Source organism: Canis lupus, chromosome 8 (assembly GCF_011100685.1).
Source record: "Canis lupus familiaris isolate Mischka breed German Shepherd chromosome 8, alternate assembly UU_Cfam_GSD_1.0, whole genome shotgun sequence".
NCBI classification, from domain to species: domain Eukaryota; kingdom Metazoa; phylum Chordata; class Mammalia; order Carnivora; family Canidae; genus Canis; species Canis lupus.
In genome coordinates, this window is record NC_049229.1 from 46,461,072 (window position 1) to 46,481,724 (window position 20,653).

At 38.7% G+C, this 20,653-nt stretch overlaps 1 protein-coding gene across 5 annotated transcripts in view; it reads right to left on the reverse strand.

The window, feature by feature from the left end:
- The window catches only part of DPF3 (double PHD fingers 3), a 259,890-nt gene that overhangs the window by 142,846 nt on the left and 96,391 nt on the right, over nucleotides 1–20,653 (reverse strand). For all 5 annotated transcript variants that reach the window (XR_005363505.1, XR_005363504.1, XM_038545160.1 and 2 more), the window contains exon 2: nucleotides 15,233–15,393. Coding sequence is in view for 3 of the 5 variants with exons in the window: in XM_038545160.1 (XP_038401088.1) it covers nucleotides 15,233–15,393 (161 nt within the window). In the remaining 2 variants the exon portion in view is untranslated. The remainder of the gene's footprint in view (nucleotides 1–15,232; nucleotides 15,394–20,653) is intronic.

Here is a 20,653-nt window from a genome sequence, read left to right on the forward strand (position 1 = left end):
TCCATATTTATAAACAGATAATGACACAAGCCAGGGGTTCTTTACCAAGGCTGGGCATCAAAACTGCATACGTGTTTATTGAAAAAGGCAGATGCCTGGACTCCAGCCCAATCCTACTAAACAACCTACTAGAACATCAGACATAACCAAGGCAACTGTTATTTGAAAAATTTTTGCATAAGGATCCTACTAGATCACTCTTACTTATATTTATACTTCCAAGGCTCAGGACATAATAGGTGCTCCATTAATGTTTGTGGTTGAAAACACCACTTTGAACCAACTCTACAGAGCTGGAAGGATGAGCAATAAGTCCACAGGTAGGGCTCAGAGAGTGGGCAAGACGTATTTCACAAGCATTTATACCCATGATATTTCCTGATTCTGGGCCCTCCCCTCTTCTCTTGACTAATTTAGAAGTCATCTGACTTTGTGGACCACCTGTTCAGTGAAGCCTCCTTGAACCATCCCCGGCCACTGTGCCTTTTCTTTTCCTTGAAAGTCTGAAGTCCTGGACGCTAAGCACCACACCCAAACACTCTGCATGGCTCTCCATCCAGCTCCCCAACAATTCCCTCCCACCACCCTTCTCATTCTTCTCCATAAGCTTCTCTCTAACATTCAATTCTAATGTACCAGGTACAAAGACTACCCTGACAAGGTAGGCCTCAAATCCAGTATACTGCCTGCCCTGTTTTGGCCCAGGGCTTCCCAAGCCCTAAGTGGTCCCATAATACTAAAAAACTGACACAGTAACAATAGCTAAGGGTAGCCCCGGTGGCACAGCGGTTTAGCGCCACCTGCAGCCCTGGAGACCCCGGATGGAGTCCCACGTCGGGCTTCCTGCATGGAGCCTACTTCTCCCTCTACCTGTGTCTCTGCCTCTCTCTCTGTGTCTCTCATGAATAAATAGATAAAATCTTTTTTTTTTTAAAAATTACAATAGCTAACATTTACTGAGCTCTTACCCTCTCCTAGGCTAAAACCTCACACTCACTTTATCTCACCACGACAACAACCCTATGAGACATTTAAAGGACAAAGGTAGTGAAGCTAACAGTAATTAAGTAACTGGCACAGGGTTACAACTCAAAGGGTAATCTAGTCCACAGCCCATACTCAAAACATCTACACTAACCTAGCTCCCCACCAAGCCATCTCATCACTGGTCCACACACAGCATGCTTGAAACCCAGAGTCTTTCCCTTGGGAAAACAGCTCCCCACACCAAAACTATCAGGAAAATATCCCCCAGCCCTCCCACCCACCCCCATCAAGCCATTTCTTTCTTTTTTTTTTTTTTCAAGCCATTTCTTATGGAATTTATTTTTCCTTTCCTTCCACATCACCAACTATAATTGCTCATGGAGAAGTGCATCCTGATAATATAAAAGCATTATCTAGAGGCACATAAAATGTGTGTGGAATCAGAAAAACAACTACTATATACCTTCTAAATTCATAAGAAGAAGAAATTTTAAGAATAGCATTATAATGTGAGGAAGGAGCTTAAACATTATTGAGTCTGACTCTTACCTGATACAAGAATCACCTCTCCAACATCCCTGACAAGAGCTCCCACCTGGCCTTTGTTTCAATAATTCTAGTCCTCACCCTTCCATGAAGCAGTCTACTAAGCTATTGAAATATTATGTTAGAAATATGCCTACCAATCTGATCTGCCACTAGTAAGAATGCAAATGGCACAACCCTATGAAGGGAAATTTAGTGTATCTAGCAAAACTGCATATGTATTTGCCCTTTGACCCTGCAATTCCACTTCTAGGAATCTATATCACAGATTCATATGCAAAAATGCAAAAACACAAAAATATGTATTTATTTTATCATTTTAGAAAAAGACTGTAAATAATCCAATCTCCATCTATAGGGAATTGGTTGAATAAACAATAGGATATACAGACAATGGACTATTATGAAGTGTTGAGACATAGAGGGAGAGAAGTATACATGTGTTCGCATAGGTTTTTTTTTTTTAAACCAAAAGCTTAGAAAAATTTACTTACAGAAAGAGCAAAAACAAAATAATAGTAACAAGGAGAAGAGGAAGTTGCCTATAGAAACAGGAAAAGGACAGAGTAAAACAACAGACACAGAACAAGACTTTCTCTGATTATACCATGCTTTATAGATATGACTTTAGAACCATGTGAATATTTTATACAGTTAAATTAAAAAAGCAAACATCTGCTTCTGGCTAGATGGGAGTATCAAGGATCATATTTACTCTTCTACATGAAACCAAAAGAGAGAGAAGATATGAAACAAAAGTTCTCAAGACCCTAGACATCAGGAAATGAAGGATAGCGATGCCTGAAACACTGGAAATTAACAAGATAAGCCCTATGATTGTCCCAGCTTACTACCTCAAGAGAGCTTCCAGACTGCAACATGGGAAAGAGGAACACAAGTGGAAACCAACAGATTCTCTAAGTCTGAGAGAAAAGAAAGAGCTAAGAGTCCCCAGGAGACCAAGGGGACTAGAATTCAAGAAATAGGATAGTAAACAGAAGAGAGCTACACAGAGAAAGAACTTTGGAGGTCACAGAGACTTTCCTTTGAGTATTCAATTCAGTACTAATCAGTGCATGTTTGTGAGGGAAGTACTCAATGTTAAAGAAAGAACCATCCAGTAAGAATAGAAATAAGAGTGCCTGGTGTGCAAAGCGGCTAGAAACAGTTTGTTCCCATCGGCTGTTAGGAAAGCCTCATGATTCGTGGAGTACTGGGTAGAGTACAGAAACACAAAAATAGGGCAACCCTGGTGGCTCAGCGGTTTAGCGCTGCCTTCAGCCCAGGGCCTGATCCTGGAGACCTTGGGATTGAGTCCCATGTCGGGCTCCCTGCATGGAGCCTGCTTCTCCCTCTGCCTGTGTCTCTGCTTCTCTCTCTCTCTCTCTCTCTCTCTCTCTTTCTCTCTCTCTCAATCTCTGTATGTGTGTGTGTCTCTCATGAGTAAGTAAATAAAACCTTAAAACACACACACAAAAAAAATATGTATTTATTGATAGGGAATAATTAGCCCTAGACTGCTCCAGTATTACCTAAAGATCAAACTGTTTCCAAATAACCTGACTGTCCCAAAACAAAGCTCCAGAATATTTATAGGAATAAATTATATAGTCAACACCTACAAGGTAAAATTCATGATGTCTGGCATACAATCCAAAATTATAGGGCATATACAAAGAAGCAGAAAAATATGACCTATATTGAAGGAGGAAAAAAATCAATTAAAACCAACCCAGAATTGATACTGACAGTAAAATTAGCAGCAAGAACACTAAATCAGTGATCATTTGTATTCCATATGTTCAAAAGTTAAGTAAAAAATGTTTTTCAAAGATTCCATTTTAATTTCAAGAAATGAAAACTACAATGTGTGGGATAAAAAGTACTGAACGGGATTAATGTCAGATTAGACATTGCAAAAGAAAAAAAATGGTGCACTTGAAAACACAAAAATATAAACTATCCAAAATGAACCCCATGGGAAAAAGAGAATTTTTTTTTAGAAGAACAACAGTATAGTGAGCTGTGGAACAACTTCAAATAGCCTAATAGATGTGTAATTGGACTCCCCAAAGAGAAAGGGGGAAAGAAAAAATATTTGTAGAAATAATGGTTAGAAATTTTCAAAATGTGATGAAAACTACAAGCATGCAAATCCAAGAAGCTCAATAAAACTAAGCACAAGCAACATGAAGAAAACTGTAACAAGGCACATCATAACCAAAATTGCTCAAAAAGAATGAGAGTCTATATAGCTTTTTAATGTGTACACATGAATATTCAAATGACAACATTTTTTTAAATGCCAACATTCTAAATAATTTGATAAAGTCTTTGCAGCCACTCAGCCAAAAAAAAAAAAAAAGCAACAAACAGCCACCAACCCCCAAAAAAAGTGAGAAGGAGAAAAAAATACTTAAAAGCAGCCAGAGAAATGAGCCATATTATACAGAGAGGATCAAAGATAAGTGTGATTTCTCATCAGAAACAATGCAAGCAAGAAAACAATAGTTCAACATTATTACAGTATTGAAAGGGGGGGAAAAAACCTTGTCAATCTAAATTCTATACTCCATAAAAATATCTCTCAAAAAAACTAAAGCAAACTAGATATTTCAAGACCTACAGAAGTTGAAACAATTAATCATCAGCAGACCCACACTGCTGCAAGAAATATTAAAGGAACTCCTTTAGGCAGAAGGAAAGTGATATCCAATCTAAATGTAGATGTACACAATGAAATGAAAAGCATAAGGAATGGTTTAGTACATGAGTAATAATGTAAGATTTCTTCTTATTTTTTAAAACTCTTTAAAAGATGATTAAATAAAGATAATGACAATGTAGAAAAAGTTTACACCATATGTAAAACTAAAATATATGATAACAATTGTACAAAGGTCAGTAGGGGAAAGATAAAAGTACATTTGTATTAGTTTCCTGCTGCTGTCATAATGAAGTGCCACAAACTCAGAGGCTTAACACAACATGAATTTGTTGTCTCATAATTCTGGAGGCCAGAAGTCTAAAATCAGTCTCACTGAGCTAAAGCCAAGGTTTCAGCAGGGTTTCACTCCTTTTGGAAACCCTGAATCAGAATCTACTTCTTTGCCTTCTCTGACTTCTAGGGCCATCCACATCCTTTGGCTTGTGGCTTCTTCCTCAATAGCATCACCTCGATTGTCACATTCTCATGCTCTGACTCTGACTTCATGCCTTATAAAGATCCTTATGATTACATTGAGGCCATCTGGATAATAATAATAATAACCTCCCCATCTAAGGTCCATAATCACATCAGCAAAATTCCTTTTTGCCATAGCATTTCCTGGGTTCCCGATGTGGACATTTTTGTGGATAATATTGTTCTGTTTATTGGAATACTATTATAGAGTATTTATACTATTCATGAAGTAGTAAAATATCACCTGAAGGCAAACTGTAATTAAAAATGGAGACTACAGGGATCCCTGGGTGGCGCAGCGGTTTGGCGCCTGCCTTTGGCCCAGGGCGCGATCCTGGAGACCTGGGATCGAATCCCACGTCGGGCTCCCGGTGCATGGAGCCTGCTTCTCCCTCTGCCTGTGTCTCTGCCTCTCTGTCTCTCTCTGTGTGACTATCATGAATAAATAAATAAAATCTTTAAAAAAAAATGGAGACTACAAATATTAAGCAATCACTAAAATAACAAACCAAAAGTTATTAAGTCAACCAGGGAAATAAAATGGAATCATAAATATTTAATTAATCCCCAAAAAGGCATAAAATGACAGAAAGGGGAACATGGATAAATCAGAAACAAATAGTAAAATGGTGGCTTTAAACCTAACTATAGCAATAATCACATTAAATGTAAATAGTCTAAATACCCTAATCTTAAAAATAAAGACTGTCAAATTGCACTTATTTTTTTCTTCTAGAGAGAGACAGAGAACATGTGTATGAACATATGAGTGGGGAATGAGGGGGAGAGAGAGAGAGAGTATTCAGCAGGATCCATACCCAGCACAGAGCCTGAAATGGAACTTAATCCCATGACTCTGAAATCAGGACCTGAGCCAAAATCAAGAGCCAGACACTTAACTGACTAAGCCACCCAGGAGCCCCTGTCAGATTGCATTTAAAAAGCAAGACACACACACACACACACACACACACACACACACACACACAGCAAGACACAATTATACATATGCTAAATATATATATATATATTTATTTATATATATATATATGCTTTTAACATAAAGATCCAAATATATGAAAAGCAAAGGAATAAAAAAAGATACACCATGCTAACATTAATCAAAAGAAAGCTGGAGTAGCTATATTAATATCATGGGAAGCAGATTTCATAGTAAAGAATATTAGTAGAGATAAAGAAGGTATTTACCTATGTTAATGGACAAATTTATCAAGAGCTCATAACAACCCTATATGTAAGATTACATTTCCCTTAATTTGTATTCCCTTAATAATAGAGCTTTAAAACATATGAAGCAAAGGCTGGTAAAATTGTAAGGATAAATAGACAAACAACTATAGTCAGAAATTTCATTTTTTGTTCAAGATTTATTTATTTATTCATGAGCGACACAGAGAGAGAGAGAGAGAGAGAGAGAGGTAGAGACATAGGCAGTGGGAGAAGCAGGCTCTTCACAGGAGCCCAAAGCAGGACTTGATCCCAGATCCTGGGATCACGAGCTGAGCTGAAGGCAGCCGCCCAACTGCTGAGCCACCTAGGTGTCCCTATAGTCAGAAATTTCAATACACTTTCTTGATAATTCATAGAACAAATCAACAGAAAAATTTGTAGGGATGTAGAGTTGAGCCATAATATCTACCAACTTGATTTAATTGATATTTATAGAACATTCCAACAACCAACAAGAAAATACACATTCTTTTACAGACCAAAAGAAACCTGATCCAAGATAGGCCATATTCTGAACCATAAAACAAGTCTCAGTGAATTTTAAAGGATTCAAGTCATACAAAGTGTTCTCTGACCATATGGAATTAAATTAGGAATAGTAACAGGAATATATTTGGAAAATACCCCAAATGTTTGGAAACTAAATAACACACTTCTAAATAATCCATAGGTAAAAAAAAGAACTTGAAAGACAAATTAGAAAACATTTTCAATTGAGTAACAGTAAAAATACAGTATTAACATTTGTGAAATGAGACTAAAGCAGTATTTACATTTGGGAATAAACTATTTCAGAAAATGCCTATAGTAGAAAAGAACAGTCTCAAGTCAATGACTTCAGTTTCTACTTGAAGAAATAACAGAAGAAATAGGAGAGTAAATTAAATCTAAAGTAAGTAGAAGAAAGAAAAAATAAATATCAGAGCAGAAATCATAAAATAGAAACAGGAAAAATGGAAAAAATCTATTATATCAAAAGCTATTTCTTTGAGAAGATCAATAAAATGGGTAAACCTCCAGTTAGACTGATTAAGTTAAAAAGAAAATTCAAATTACCAACCTAAGGAATAAGAGAGAACATATCACTAGGTTCTACAGATATTAAAAGAATAATATACCAATAGTATGAATAGTATGAATACTGTTGTGCAACCAATTTTGACAACTTAGATGAAATGGATAAATTTGAAGTTACAAACTACCAAAACTCACTCAATGTAAAATGAATAATCTGAACAGCTATCAAAGAAATTAAATTTGAAGTTAAAAACATTTCTACAAAGAAATTGCCAGGCCCAGATGAGTTCACTGGTAAATGCTACAAAATATTTAAGGAAAAAATACCAATTCTACTTTCAGAAAACTGAAAAGGAAGAACTATTTCCCAATTCATTATATGAGGCCAACATCAACCTGATACCCAAACCAGACACAAACACAATGAGTAAAGAAAACTATAGACAAATACCTCTCATAAACATAGATACAAAACCTCTAATAAAATTTTAGCAAAGTGAATCTGATGATATATAAGAAAGATAATACCTCATGACAAAGTGGGGTTTATCCTAGGAATGCAATGTTAGTTTAATATTCAAATATTAAGCAATGTAACTCATCATGTTAGCAAACTATAAAAAAAAATCATGATCATTTCAACGGACTCAGAAAAATCAGTTCCTGATTTAAAATTCTCAAACTAGAAACAAGCATATCCTCAATCTAATAAAAAGCAATTACAGGGGTGCCTGGGTAGCTCAGTCAGGTAAGCACCTGCCTTCAGCTCAGGTCATGATCCCAGGATCCTGTGATGAAGCTCGATACCAGGAGCATGGAATCTGCTTCTCCCTCTCCTTCTTCTTTTGAAGGGAAGCAGCCCTTCCCCTTGCTCATGCTCTCTTTCTCCCAAATAAATAAATAAATAAATAAATAAATAAAATATTTTTTAAAAAGGCAACTACATAGTGCCCACAGCTAACATCATATTTAATAATGAGAAAAAGAATATTTTTCCCTTAAGATCAGGAATAACATAGGATATCCACTCTAACCACTTTTTCTTAATATTATACTAAACATTCTAGCCAGTGCAACGACAAGTAAAATAAATAAAAGTCATCCATATTGAAAAAGAAGTTTTATTTTTCACTAACAACAATCAATTGTGTAGAAAATTCTATTAAATCTAGAGAAAGATGTTAGAATAAATGAGTATAGCAAGGTTGCAGGATACAGAATGAATATACAAAATCCACTGTATTTCCATAAACTAACAAAGAATAATCAGAAATTGACATTTTTAAAATCCATTTACATAGTATCAAAAATATTAAGTACTTAGAGATAAATGTGAAATATCTGTATATGAAAAACTAAAAATCATCAACAGGAAAAATTAAAGAAGACAACAAACAGAGAAATATGTTATATTCAGGATTGGAAGACTCAGTATTAAGAATTATTAATTTTCCCAAAACTGATCTATAGATTCCACATAATCCCAATTGAAATCCTGGCAGACGTGGGACTTGATCCCAGGTCTCCAGGATCAGGCCCTGAGCTGAAGGCGGCACTAATCTGCTCCCTGCATGGAGTCTGCTTCTCCCTCTGCCTGTCTCTCTCTCTCTCTCTCTCTCTCTCTCTCTCTCTCTCTCTGTGTGTGTGTGTGTGTGTGTGTCTCACAAATAAATAAATAAAATCTTAAAAAAAAATGCAAAGGACTAGAATAACCAAAATAACTTAGAAAAAAAATTAGAGCATTACAAAAATACAATAATCAAGATGTATGATATAAGTGTGAGGATAGACAAACCAATGAACCAAACTGAATGTCCAGAAATAGACCCACATACACACATTTAATTTTTGACAAAGGTACAAAGGCAATTCAGTTGGGAAAGTCTAGTCTTTTCAATAAATTATGATGAAACAATTAGATATCTATCTGCAAAAAGATAAACTTTAATCTGTACCTCAAATTTATTTTATAATTAATTCAAAATGGATCATAGACCTAAGTATAAAACCTACAATTATAAAACTTTGCCATTAGAACTGACAAATACCCACCATTTGCTTCGACGTGGATGGAACTGGAGGGTATTATGCTGAGTGAAATAAGTCAATCAGAGAAGGACAAACATTATATGGTCTCATTCATTTGGGGAATATAAAAAATAGTGACAGGGAATAAAGGGGAAAGGAGGAAAAAATGAGTGGGAAATATCAGAAAAGGAGAAAGAACATGAGAGACTCCTAACTCTGGGAAATGAACTAGGGGTGAGGGAAGGGAGGTGAGCGGGGGGTGGGGGTGACTGGGTGCAGGGCACTGACGGGGGCACTTGATGGGATGAGCACTGGGTGTTATTCTATATGTTGGCAAACTGAACACCAATAAAAAATAAATTTACAAAAAAAATATAAAACTTCTAGGAAAAACAAATATTGCTTGATGTTGGATTAAGCAACAATTTCTTATATACAACAAAATCTCAATTCATAAAATAAATTGATAAATTGGACTTAATCAAAATTTAAAATATCTGCTCTTTGAAAGATACTGTAAAGATAATGAAAATATAAGCCATAAACTGGGAGAAAATATTTGCCAAGCATATATCAGATAAAGGTTTTGAATCTAGAATGTGTAAGGGACTATCAAAATTTAATAGCAAGAAAACAATTCCCCTTAGAGATCTAATACAGAGTATAGAGAACATAGGCAATAATATTATTGTTGTATATTGTTGTAACAAGAATAATATTAATAATATTAATATAATATTATATTATGATATATTATATATTATATTATTACATATATCATATAATATTATATATCATATATCATATATTATATATTATATAATATTATATTATAGTCACCAAACTTGCTAAGAGATTAGAACACAATTATTCCAACCACTAAAAAAAGGATTATTATGTAATGTGATACAGTAATTATCACTACATTGGCAATCTTATTATAAGATATAAATGTATAAATTTAACATGTTGTACACCTCAAACTCACACAACATTGTATGTCAAATAAGTTTCAATATTTTTAAATGGATAAAAGATTTGGACACTTTACCAAAGAACACATAGAGTCTCATAACATCATAGCCAAAATGTCCAGGATTCACTCTAATTCACTCATGTGAAGAATCAGGAAAATCTCAACTTGAATGAGAAAAAAGATAACAGATATCAACACAGATTTTAGAATTATTTGGCAAGATTCTAATAGAAATATTAGAAATATCAATACTAAATCCTAAGTATCTGAATTAGGATTTTGAAGGAGGTATTATAAACATATTTCAACAAACAATCATGAAACTTGAAACAAATGAAAAAAATTTAAAGTCTCAGCAAAGAAATGAAAGATCTAAAGAAGAACCAAATGGAAATTGTAAAACTGAAAAACACCATAAAACAACAATAACAAATGTACAGAATAGAAGAAAGCAGTGAACTTATAACTCTGAGCAACAGAAAGAAAACAGACTAACAACAAAAAACAACAACAAAAACAGATAAACAGAGCCTGGCCAATTTGGGGGGTGTTACAAAAAATTCTAAAATTTATGTTAGTAGAGTCCCAGAAGGATAAGGGAGAGTGGGGCTAAACATACATCCAAAAAAATAATAGCTGAAATTTTCCTGAATTTGGCAGAAGATATAAACCAACAGATTCCAGAGGCTGAGTGAATTCCAAAAAAGGTAAACCCAAACAAATCCACATGAAAACATACCAAAATCAAATTTTTGAGAACAAAAGGCAAATTTTGAAAACAGTGACATAGAAATGACACCTCACTTATAAAGGAAAAGAATTTGAATAACAGCAAATGTCTCATCACAAACCTCATCATACACCTAAAGGAAATGCAAAACATTTTTCAAGTACCAAAACAAAAGGACTATCAACCCAGAATTTTATATCCAGCAAAAATATCCTTCAGGACTGAAGGAAAAAGTCAAGACATTCTCAGAAGAAAGAAAACTTAAGAAAAGTTGTTACCAGTGGATCTACTTTAAAATAAAGTACTTAATTAGAAAGGAATTATGAAAGAAAGCATCTCGGAACATCAGGAAGGAAGAAAGAACAATGAAAGAGTAAAAATATGAGTAAATGTAACAGACACTTTCTTAAATTTTCTAAGTTAACTTTTGATAGTTGAAGCAAAAATTTCAATGCTGCCTGATGTGGTTTTCAATGTGTATAGAGGAAATGTTTAAGACACTGTATTATAAATAACAGAGGTTAAAGGTATTGAAATGATGAGAGGGGTAGGTGAATATGATCATAAAGGCGGTAGCATGAGGAAGATCTTTATGGTGATGGGATAGTTTTGTATCCTGATTACAGTGGTGGTTCCACAAATCTCTACATGTGATAAAATGTCATAAAACTATACACACACATTTTACCAATGTCAATTTTCTGGTTTCCAGATTGTGCTATGATTACATAAGATGTATCCATTGGGGGAAATTGGGTAGAGGATATGAGGTATCTCTCTGGGCTATCTTTGCAACTTCCTGTGGATCTATAACTATTTCAAAATAAAAAATAATTTTAAAAAAGACAAAGAAATTCTATGAAATTCAAAAAAGAGGGAATACCTAATAAGTGAAAACAAAATGAAACAAATCCAACTGTGTGTTTAGTTAGTGGCACAACCACTCAGAGGAACTATTTCAAGTGACCTTAAAACACAGTAATTGGACTCTACATCCTTAATGACAAAAGAATTGCAAACAAAAAAGAAGAGGAGGAGGAAACCATTTTCAGTAATTTTATTGTTGGAAGTCTTATTTAATTCTGATACTCTGTTGTGTATGTTGTGGAATAAAGCAAATAAGTAATTACATCAGCATCATTAAGAGCCAGGATTTTTTTGGTGTGGGAGAAAGAAGACAATTAGAATAGTTAAATGTAAACTCTGTAAAACTAAAGTGAACGGGAAATACAGGTATAATTTCATAACACATTTTCTCTTTTCAAAAAAGAAATTATATTTCTTAGATCTGCTCACTAAAAAGTCCTAGAAACAGTGACCAACCCAGGAATAATGAGCACTACCAGGTTGAGGTCTTTAAATAATATTTCCTACAAAAAGGCAACAGGATTTCTTAGAGAAATAGCTGATTCCAGGTCTGGGTAGGAAGTGTACAAGATGAGCCTAAAACATAGGGCTTAACATTAAGATAACAAGGTAGCTATCAGAAATTACTGGGGTTCTTTCAAAATACTAGCACTGGACCAAACCCCTAGTGGCCAACGATGGGACAATTTAACCATCAATAAGAACAATAGCTACAGGGGCACCTAGATGGCTGTCGGTTAAGCATCTGCCTTGGGCTCAGGTCATGATGCCAGGGTCCCAGATTCGAGCCCCATTTTGGGCTCTCCAATCAGTGAGGAGCCTGCTTCTCCCTCCCATTGCCTGCCAGTCTGCGTACTTGTGGTCACATTATCTCTCTCTCCCTCTCTCTCTAATAAATAAATAAAAATCCTTTTAAAAAAAAGAATAATAGCTAAAATGGATTAAAGTGTATCCCATTGTGTTTAAATCTGTGAATTCATGATGGCACTCAACAAAATAATAACTTTATTGATCATCTTTGATAAATACTAGGGAACCAACTCACTATTTTGAAAACTGATAAATCCATTATTTACAATGGCCAAATTATGGAAGCAGCCCAGATGTCCATCGACAGATAAATGGATACAGAAGAAGTGGTGTATCCATTCATCTTTGACACCAAGGACACCAAGGCTCCTTCCACAGTTTGGCTATTGTAGACATTACTGCTAGAAACATTGGGATGCAAGTGTCCGGTGTCCTGGGGCTTGGGTTAACTGAGTGACGGGCACTGAGGGGGGCACTTGACGGGATGAGCGCTGGGTGTTATGCTATATGTTGGCAAATTGAACTCCAATAAAAAAATATACAAAAATTTTAAAATTTAAAAATAAAAAAGTGGTGTATGGAATATTACTCAGCCATGAAAAGAATGAAATCTTGCCGTTTGTAACAAATGGATAGAATTCTAGAGTACAATGCTAAGTTAAAATAAGTCAGTCAGAGAAAGACAAATAGCATATGATCTCATTCATATGTGGAATTAAAGAAACAAAACAAACAAGCAAAGGGAAAAAAAGAGAAAGAGAGAAAGACAAACCAAGAAACAGACTCTTAACTATAGAGAACTGATGGCTACCAGAGGGGGATGGGGGGAAGAAATAGGGGATGGGGAGTAAAGAGTACACTTATCATGATTAAAAATAAACTAGTAGTTAAAGGGGCAAAATTATCTATTCCACCTTTCATATGTGAACTATACCTCACAATAACCAAAATTTTAATGAGGAGATATTTCTCTTTATAGTATAAAGTTATAGAGCTGATAAATGAAAAAATAGTGACAGACCTTGAATTGAATGTTACTTTTTGCAGCCCTTAATTGAATAAAGAATCTAAGCAACTATCATCAAAGGCTGCTAACATCAGTGAAAGATAACCAGACAACATGATGGAAGTACACACCTCACTTAGGAGTTGTTCTTGCTTTTAAAAAAAAAAAAAAACTGAACCTGAATCTGAATCTGTGCAAGTCTCCAGTCCTAACTACCAATTCACAGGAATAACATCATAGGGATGCAATCAGAAAATCCAGACTCTGGGAAACCCTACGGTGCAAACAACCCAGTTTTTTCCACTAATAACATGCAAGGGGGAGAGAAACAGACAGACACACACACACACACACCCCAAGACCTACAGATTTAAAATGATTTAAGAAACACATCAGGGGGACACCTGAGTGGCTCAGTGGTTAGGCGCCTGCCTTCAGCCCAGGGCGTGATCCTGGAGTCCCAGGATCAAGTCCCATATCGGGCTCCCTGCATGGAGCCTGCTTCTCTCTCTACCTCTCTCTCTCTCTACCTCTCTCTCTCTCTCTCTGTCTCTCATGAATAAACAAACAAAATCTTAAAAAAAAAATCAGCCAATTACAATGTAGGATCCTATTTGGATTCTGATTTCAAATACAGGAGGAAATAAATGTTGAACAAATATTTGATTTTATTAACGTTTTATTGTTAACTTGGAGCTTTGATAGCTATTGTGGATTTGTTTGTTTATGTCCTTATCGTTTAGAGATACATACTGAAAATTTTACAGATAAAATTATATGCTGCTTTGGATTTACCTCAAAATAACCAAGGGCCAAGGAAGAAAGTAGGAGGTGAGTATAAATGAAACAAGATTGGCCATGAGTTGATCAATGTTGACGCTGGGTGATAAATACATGGCCATTCATTTTACTATTCTCTCTACTTTTGTACGGGTTTGAAATTTTTTTTTAATTTATTTTTTATTGGTGTTCAATTTACTAACATACAGAATAACCCCCAGTGCCCGTCACCCATTCACTCCCACCCCCGCCCTCCTCCCCTTCCACCACCCCTAGTTCGTTTCCCAGAGTTAGCAGTCTTTACGTTCTGTCTCCCTTTCTGATATTTCCCACACATTTCTTCTCCCTTCCCTTATATTCCCTTTCACTATTATTTATATTCCCCAAATGAATGAGAACATATAATGTTTGTCCTTCTCCGACTGGCTTACTTCACTCAGCATAATACCCTCCAGTGAAATTTTTCATAATAAAAGGTTTTTTAAATATATCCATACAGAGCCAGAAAAACGCTTTTCTCTGGTTGCCTCCCTAATCTATTCTGTTCTCTGGCACCTAGAAGACTGGTATAAAGTAATAATAATAATAGTAATATCAACAACAAAGCCAGCATTTTTGGAGCACATACTTCCTATGTGCAAACTCATTAGCCTTTTATGAATATTTTCGTTCAATCCTGACGAAAATCCCAAAGTAAATACGATGATCATTCCCATTTTACAGGTGAGGAGCCTGAGGGAGAGAGGACTGATGAAGGAGCCAAGCCTCAAAGCCATCTTATAAGCACCAAGCTACAAAGGGCAAAAGATGAGAAGCTGGTTCTCCCATCCTCGGTCTTCCCTTTTGGGGGCTAAGCCCTGAGCCCGTTCACTCTGCCGCTCCCACCACCACCCACCGTCCTGGGAACATGTGCCAAAAGCTAGAAAAGCGGTTGCGTTTCTCTCGTTGCCCACCCTTCCCGGCCGCCCGCGGAGATGCCCAGCGGCTGTGGGGCCTCCTCCATCCAGCCCAGACGCCAGCGCACGGACGTGCCAGGGCGGCGTGGCTCACCTGGACCGCGGTGCCTCTTCTCCATCCAGATGTAGCAGTTGTTCTGCGCCACCCCAGTCTGCGAGTCCAGGAAGGGGAGGCGCACGCTGCGTTCTGCGCAGAGCCGCGAGTTATAGCTCCGGCAGTGCTCGATGGCTTCCTTGTAGAACTGGTCCCCAAGCCTGCCCAGGAGAGGGAGAGAGACAGGGGTGAGGCCAGGGAACACACCCAGAGGGAAACTGAGGTTACTCACCTACCTCCCTGGGGAGCTTATGCAGTTATGAAGACCCAGGCAAGGAGTACCAAGAGCCTTGCCAAGGGACAGATTCCGACTTGGTGTCAGGTCTCAACCAGGTTCTGTTTCCCATACCAAATCCACCAGGGAATTCAGAATCCCCTTGAACAAAGAGCCTAGGGCCCCTAGATAAACCACCAGTAAAAGTGACCAGTCCCTGTTCCAGGAAGCATGAGATCCCGTTCTGGAATAGAAGTGTCTCTGGAACAATCTTCTACCTGGGTTCTACCAGGAGCTCAGGCTTCTAGAGCCCCCTCACTAACATCCTCTGTTAGCCACACTTTGTTCTCAGTAATCGCCAGCAAAAGCACTCTAGAATGAACCCAACACCTGCATAGAGGGACAGCTTTCCATTACAATAGAAGAGAAACACACCCCATATAAACACAGACCAGAAGGGTAGAGGAAATATCCCATAAAAGCAGAGAGAGCTATTATGGTGAAAGTAGGCACAGAGGAGCATGCACCAATCTTTTAAAACCACACACTTAAAGGAAAATAACGTTCTAAATGAAAACAGAGGGAGAGTTTGCGATAATAGTTGAATTTTGAATTCAAGATAATTTAATTCTTGGGATCTAAACCGCAAATAGAAAGACCTTCCTGATTTGTTGGAGTGGTGATCTGATTAAACAAAGTAAATTTTATGTTCCTGAATCTTTTGTATCCTTGGACCTGTGGTGATGCTACTAAATTTTAAGAGAGTATCCTTTTCAAGAACCAAAAACATAACATTGGTAAAACTGATCAAATATAAAGCATAAAAAAAATCAGAGAGATCAAATACCTAACAAATAAAAGACAGGCACATGTTGGAGGTTAATAAATGTCTCAAGGAAATACGAATGTAATAACATAATCTCTGCCAGGTAGACTTGCACTTCTTTGTGGGGCGGTGGGAGGAAAGGCAGGAAGAGGAGGAGCCACAAGGATTGCAGGGCCAGAGGGAGAATTAAGTAGCTCATTTTGAAGCAACATTATGAATGTCCCTTTGTTTTGATTCTATGTAGATTTGAAGAAGCCAAAATCAGGGTGAGAAAGTCTCTAAGTCAAAAATAATGTATAGTTCTTAACCAAAATATTTAGAGGACTAAAGAAAGCAAAATTTTAGAGGGATTTTTGTACTCTTTAAAAAAAAAAAATCAGGGGATCAGAGTCTACCAAAGAGTTTGAAGAAAATTTCTTATTCTGGGAGGATACAACCATGGAAGCTTCTGAGGCATCTTTTGGAAATCGCTTATGGACATGCCTCCTCAAAAAAAAGCCCCTTGCTCCTTTTCCCCCTGTGAACATCTTCAGCCTCACAAGGAAGGCATAACGTGCTCAGAAAGTGTCCTAGCAGTTGCAAAACCAAACTGTAATCAAATTATAATAGCCACACAGCTGGAAATGAATTGGGGGGATGGAAGCCCATTAAAATGCTATAAAACGGAACATGAGCTGATGTAATCAAAGATGGTAACAAGGATCATGAGATTGATCAAAAATAAAGAACCATTTCCTACAAAGCGTTCACATCTGTGTCCCACCAGCTTAAATGTCCCCGCTGCTAAGGCGACAGAGCTCAGTGCAAACAGAACTTTTCCAGACAGCTCAGCCCAGGCAAGATGACACACAGCCCCATCCAGGGTGTCCTGGATGTTCCAGCTCCTTCATGAAACCGCGACCAGCCACGCCACATTGATGAGAACTGACAAGAACACATAACAGAGAGGTGTCCGATGTGAGAAACAGTCATCTGGTTTCCCACGATCTTTTGGCAGATGGCCAAAATAGATGTTAACTCTTCCAACCCCGGAAATTCTGCTGAAAGAGAATCCATAAAACAAGCAAACAGTACACTAGAACCCATAGACTGGGGAGAAGGCTTCCACTCTCAAAACAAACTCTGGAAGCCGGCATAAAAGAAAACGAGTACAGGGTCTCAAATTAGACTCTTCTTCATTCGCTCCTAACTTGCTTCCCACAGCTTCAGTCCCAAAGAGAGAAACAAGAAAGGGAAGTTGCTGAAAACGAAAAGTGCGTTTGGCCAAGTCCGTGCCCCACACCAAATGGAACAAGAAAGTCAAACAAAGTGGTGCGTTGGGTGAAAATTAATTTCATCTTAAATACTTTCCACTTTCCGTAACATGCGATGTTATTAGTAACAGGCATGCTGGGGGGAAATGTGTATTTTTAAACGTAATCTTTGTGTGAACGATACCTCTCTTACCTAAACAGAGAAAACCTTCTTCGGACTGGAACAACGTATTAAAGATTGAACCTGCAAAAATGTGACATCCAACACCCTCTCTGCCCGCACCCCCCTAACCCCGTCTCCAGGCAAGTCACTTTTAAACAGACCAGGCATTGGCAAAGACTCGGAAACAAAAGTTTAAAGCCTTTCTCAAGATACAGGAGGGGAAAAGAGACTTCAGCCTCTTTGATAAATTCAAGCAGCACCTCTCCAAAAGTTAATTAGCCAAAATCTTCACAGGGCTTGTTCTGCTCTCCAGAAGAAAATCGATGGCCAGGTCTCCCTAACCCGTGGAAAGCAATTTAAAAAGGAGAGAGGACAAATGTCCTGTTCAATATGGGATTTCTTTGAAAAAGAAAAAAAAAAATCCCACAATGATAGGATCCCAGGGGTGACATTTGCATTCAAGGTGCAAGGGGCAGAGAGAGCAGGGAAAGGCTGGCAGAGTGACTCATTTCTGTGGAGCGGTGACCAGCATGCCCCAGGCTGGGTCAGGCACGGCCCAGCCTCAGCCATCACCTGTCTGCATCAAACCAAGAGGGCTGGATTACCACGGGATGATAGATGTCTTGGGCTGGAAGAAGCTGGCACAAGGCAGAGTAGAATGATGTTCTCATCAACAGCCTACTTCAGGCTACCCAAGGCTGCAATCAGAAGCAGGAAAGGCACAGGAGAACAAATTGCTGGGCTCCCTGCCTGTTAGAGCAGGAGCCCCCCACAGCCTGCAGCTTGGAACAGGGCTGGCTGCCCAGTTCTGGGGGCACCGTGAGGGATGAGATCCCTCAGCGATCAAATCTGGAGTAAGGGAGTCATAGCTCTCAGAACTTTCCAGTGACCCTCCTTGAGCATAACTATGGAAAAAACATTCCAGGGAACCAAAGAGGATTCAGAGGGGTACAAATAAGACTCCTCTAAAACGATTGCCAACTAGGCTCCAAATGTCCTTTCAGAGCCCATCACGGCCCCTCCAAGACCCTCTGTTCCTTTTCTTCTCATGCTTCCACCTCTCTCTCTCAACACCATGCCTATTCGCTTAGATTCCATATCCACTGCCCTGAGCTAACTCTCAGGTCCAATCCTCCAACCCAGATACCTGGGGCTCCTCTCTCTTCACTGTCCCTCTGGTCCTGTGTTCTGACCCAAGAACAGGTGGTCCTGCCATCCCCCAAACACGTGTCCAAAAGCAAATTCCTCATCTCCTGCCAGTAGCTTGCTCCCTCCCCAGAGTCTCCATTCTTCTGTGGTTGGGGGTGGTGTTGGGGTGGAGGGAAACCTGAGAGAACACCACTCTTATATCTCCCCAGCAAGGTGTCCCTGATCCTTCCCCTTCCTTCATCCCATCTGGCATTGGATTCTTCCCTTTCTCAGGAAGTTGCCCCTTCTTTCCATTCCCGCTGCATGGCCACCAGTCCCTTTTGACTAAAAACAGGACCTTGGCCCATCATTGCTATTTGTGCACATAAACAGAGATAAGCAGAGATAACAAGAAGTCCTAGCCTGTGGCAGGATTTCTGGCCCCTCCATCCCCGCCATGGGCCCCTCCTCTTCTCTGTGGGCACCTGGATTTCCTGCTGTCTCACCCAGCTGCCCACACTTCCACCACCGCCCACAAATGCACATTAAGACTCATCTACACCATACATTAATTTCCTCCTGTTTACATTGAAGTATATTGAACTCTAACTGCACTGTGGAAAGCCATCTCCCATTTATGTAGCATTTTATAATAACTAGCAAGCAGGGGGCAATATTCTGGAAGATGCAAGAACCTTTCCATTTTCCTCACCGTTACAGTCCCTAAAGCTGCCCTTCGAAGAGAGCCAGGTTGAGTGTTTGCTGTGGACTGAATTGTTTCCCCTGAAATTCATCTGTGGAAGCCCGAACCTCCCAATGCTCTAGTATTTGGAGATGGGGCCTATGGGAGGTAATTAGTTCATGAGGATGGAACCCTCATGATTGGATTGGTGCCCCTATAAGAAGAGAGAGAAGAATGACCTCTCTCTCATTCTCTCCCTCTCTCTCTCTTCCCCCAAAGAGCAGCATTTTCTGCCACTTTGTGGCATACTAGCTGCTTCAGCTGGTTGGTACCTTCCACACCACACACACACACACACACACACACACGGACTCACTGATGCAGTGTCTTTGAGGCTGGTGGATGCCAACCCAAACTTCCATCCTAAGACTTTAAGCAGCAGGGTGGCTGGGGCCAAACCTCAGGCAACAAGGGGAGCTGAATAGCTGTTGCATGATGATCCCAGCAGCCCAAAGCCCACCCCAAATACAAAAACAGCACCTGGCTTATTTCCTGCTCTATCCCCAAGCCCAGCACAGAACTTGCCATATTGGGTTGAATGGTGAATGAATGAATGAATGAATGAATCTTCGTCTGACCTTCCTGTATATATGAATCAGACCACCCTACCCCTGGACCCCAATACCCTTTACTCAAGTCCTTCCTTCAACCTGAAATTCTTGCCTCTTGCCCCTGGCCTGGCCAATCTTAATCTGTTCAAGGGCCAGCTGAAGGCTTGCTTCTTCCAGGACACACACCCACCCCCAACCCAGTTATCCCTGCCAACAGTGTTTGCCCTCCGCCCTCTCAGAGCTCCCCGACTGTCTCAGTTGTGTTTGGCTGGTCTCTACCATCCTTCTTATCTCTTCCCACTCAACTAGATTATAAGAATCTTGAAGACAGGAACCAAGAGCTATGTATGTCCATGTTAGCCAACCAAGCACAGTGCTCACACTACAGAGAACATGATAAATATTGATTACTTGATTGAAATGTCAGGTCATCCTAATGGAAGCTTCCCAGCTGGGAGATGCTGGGGGACACTCTTTCTCCATATGCTGATGAGGTGAGCCTGAAACTATCTGGCTTCTCCAGAGCACAAGCTTAGGCAGCTGA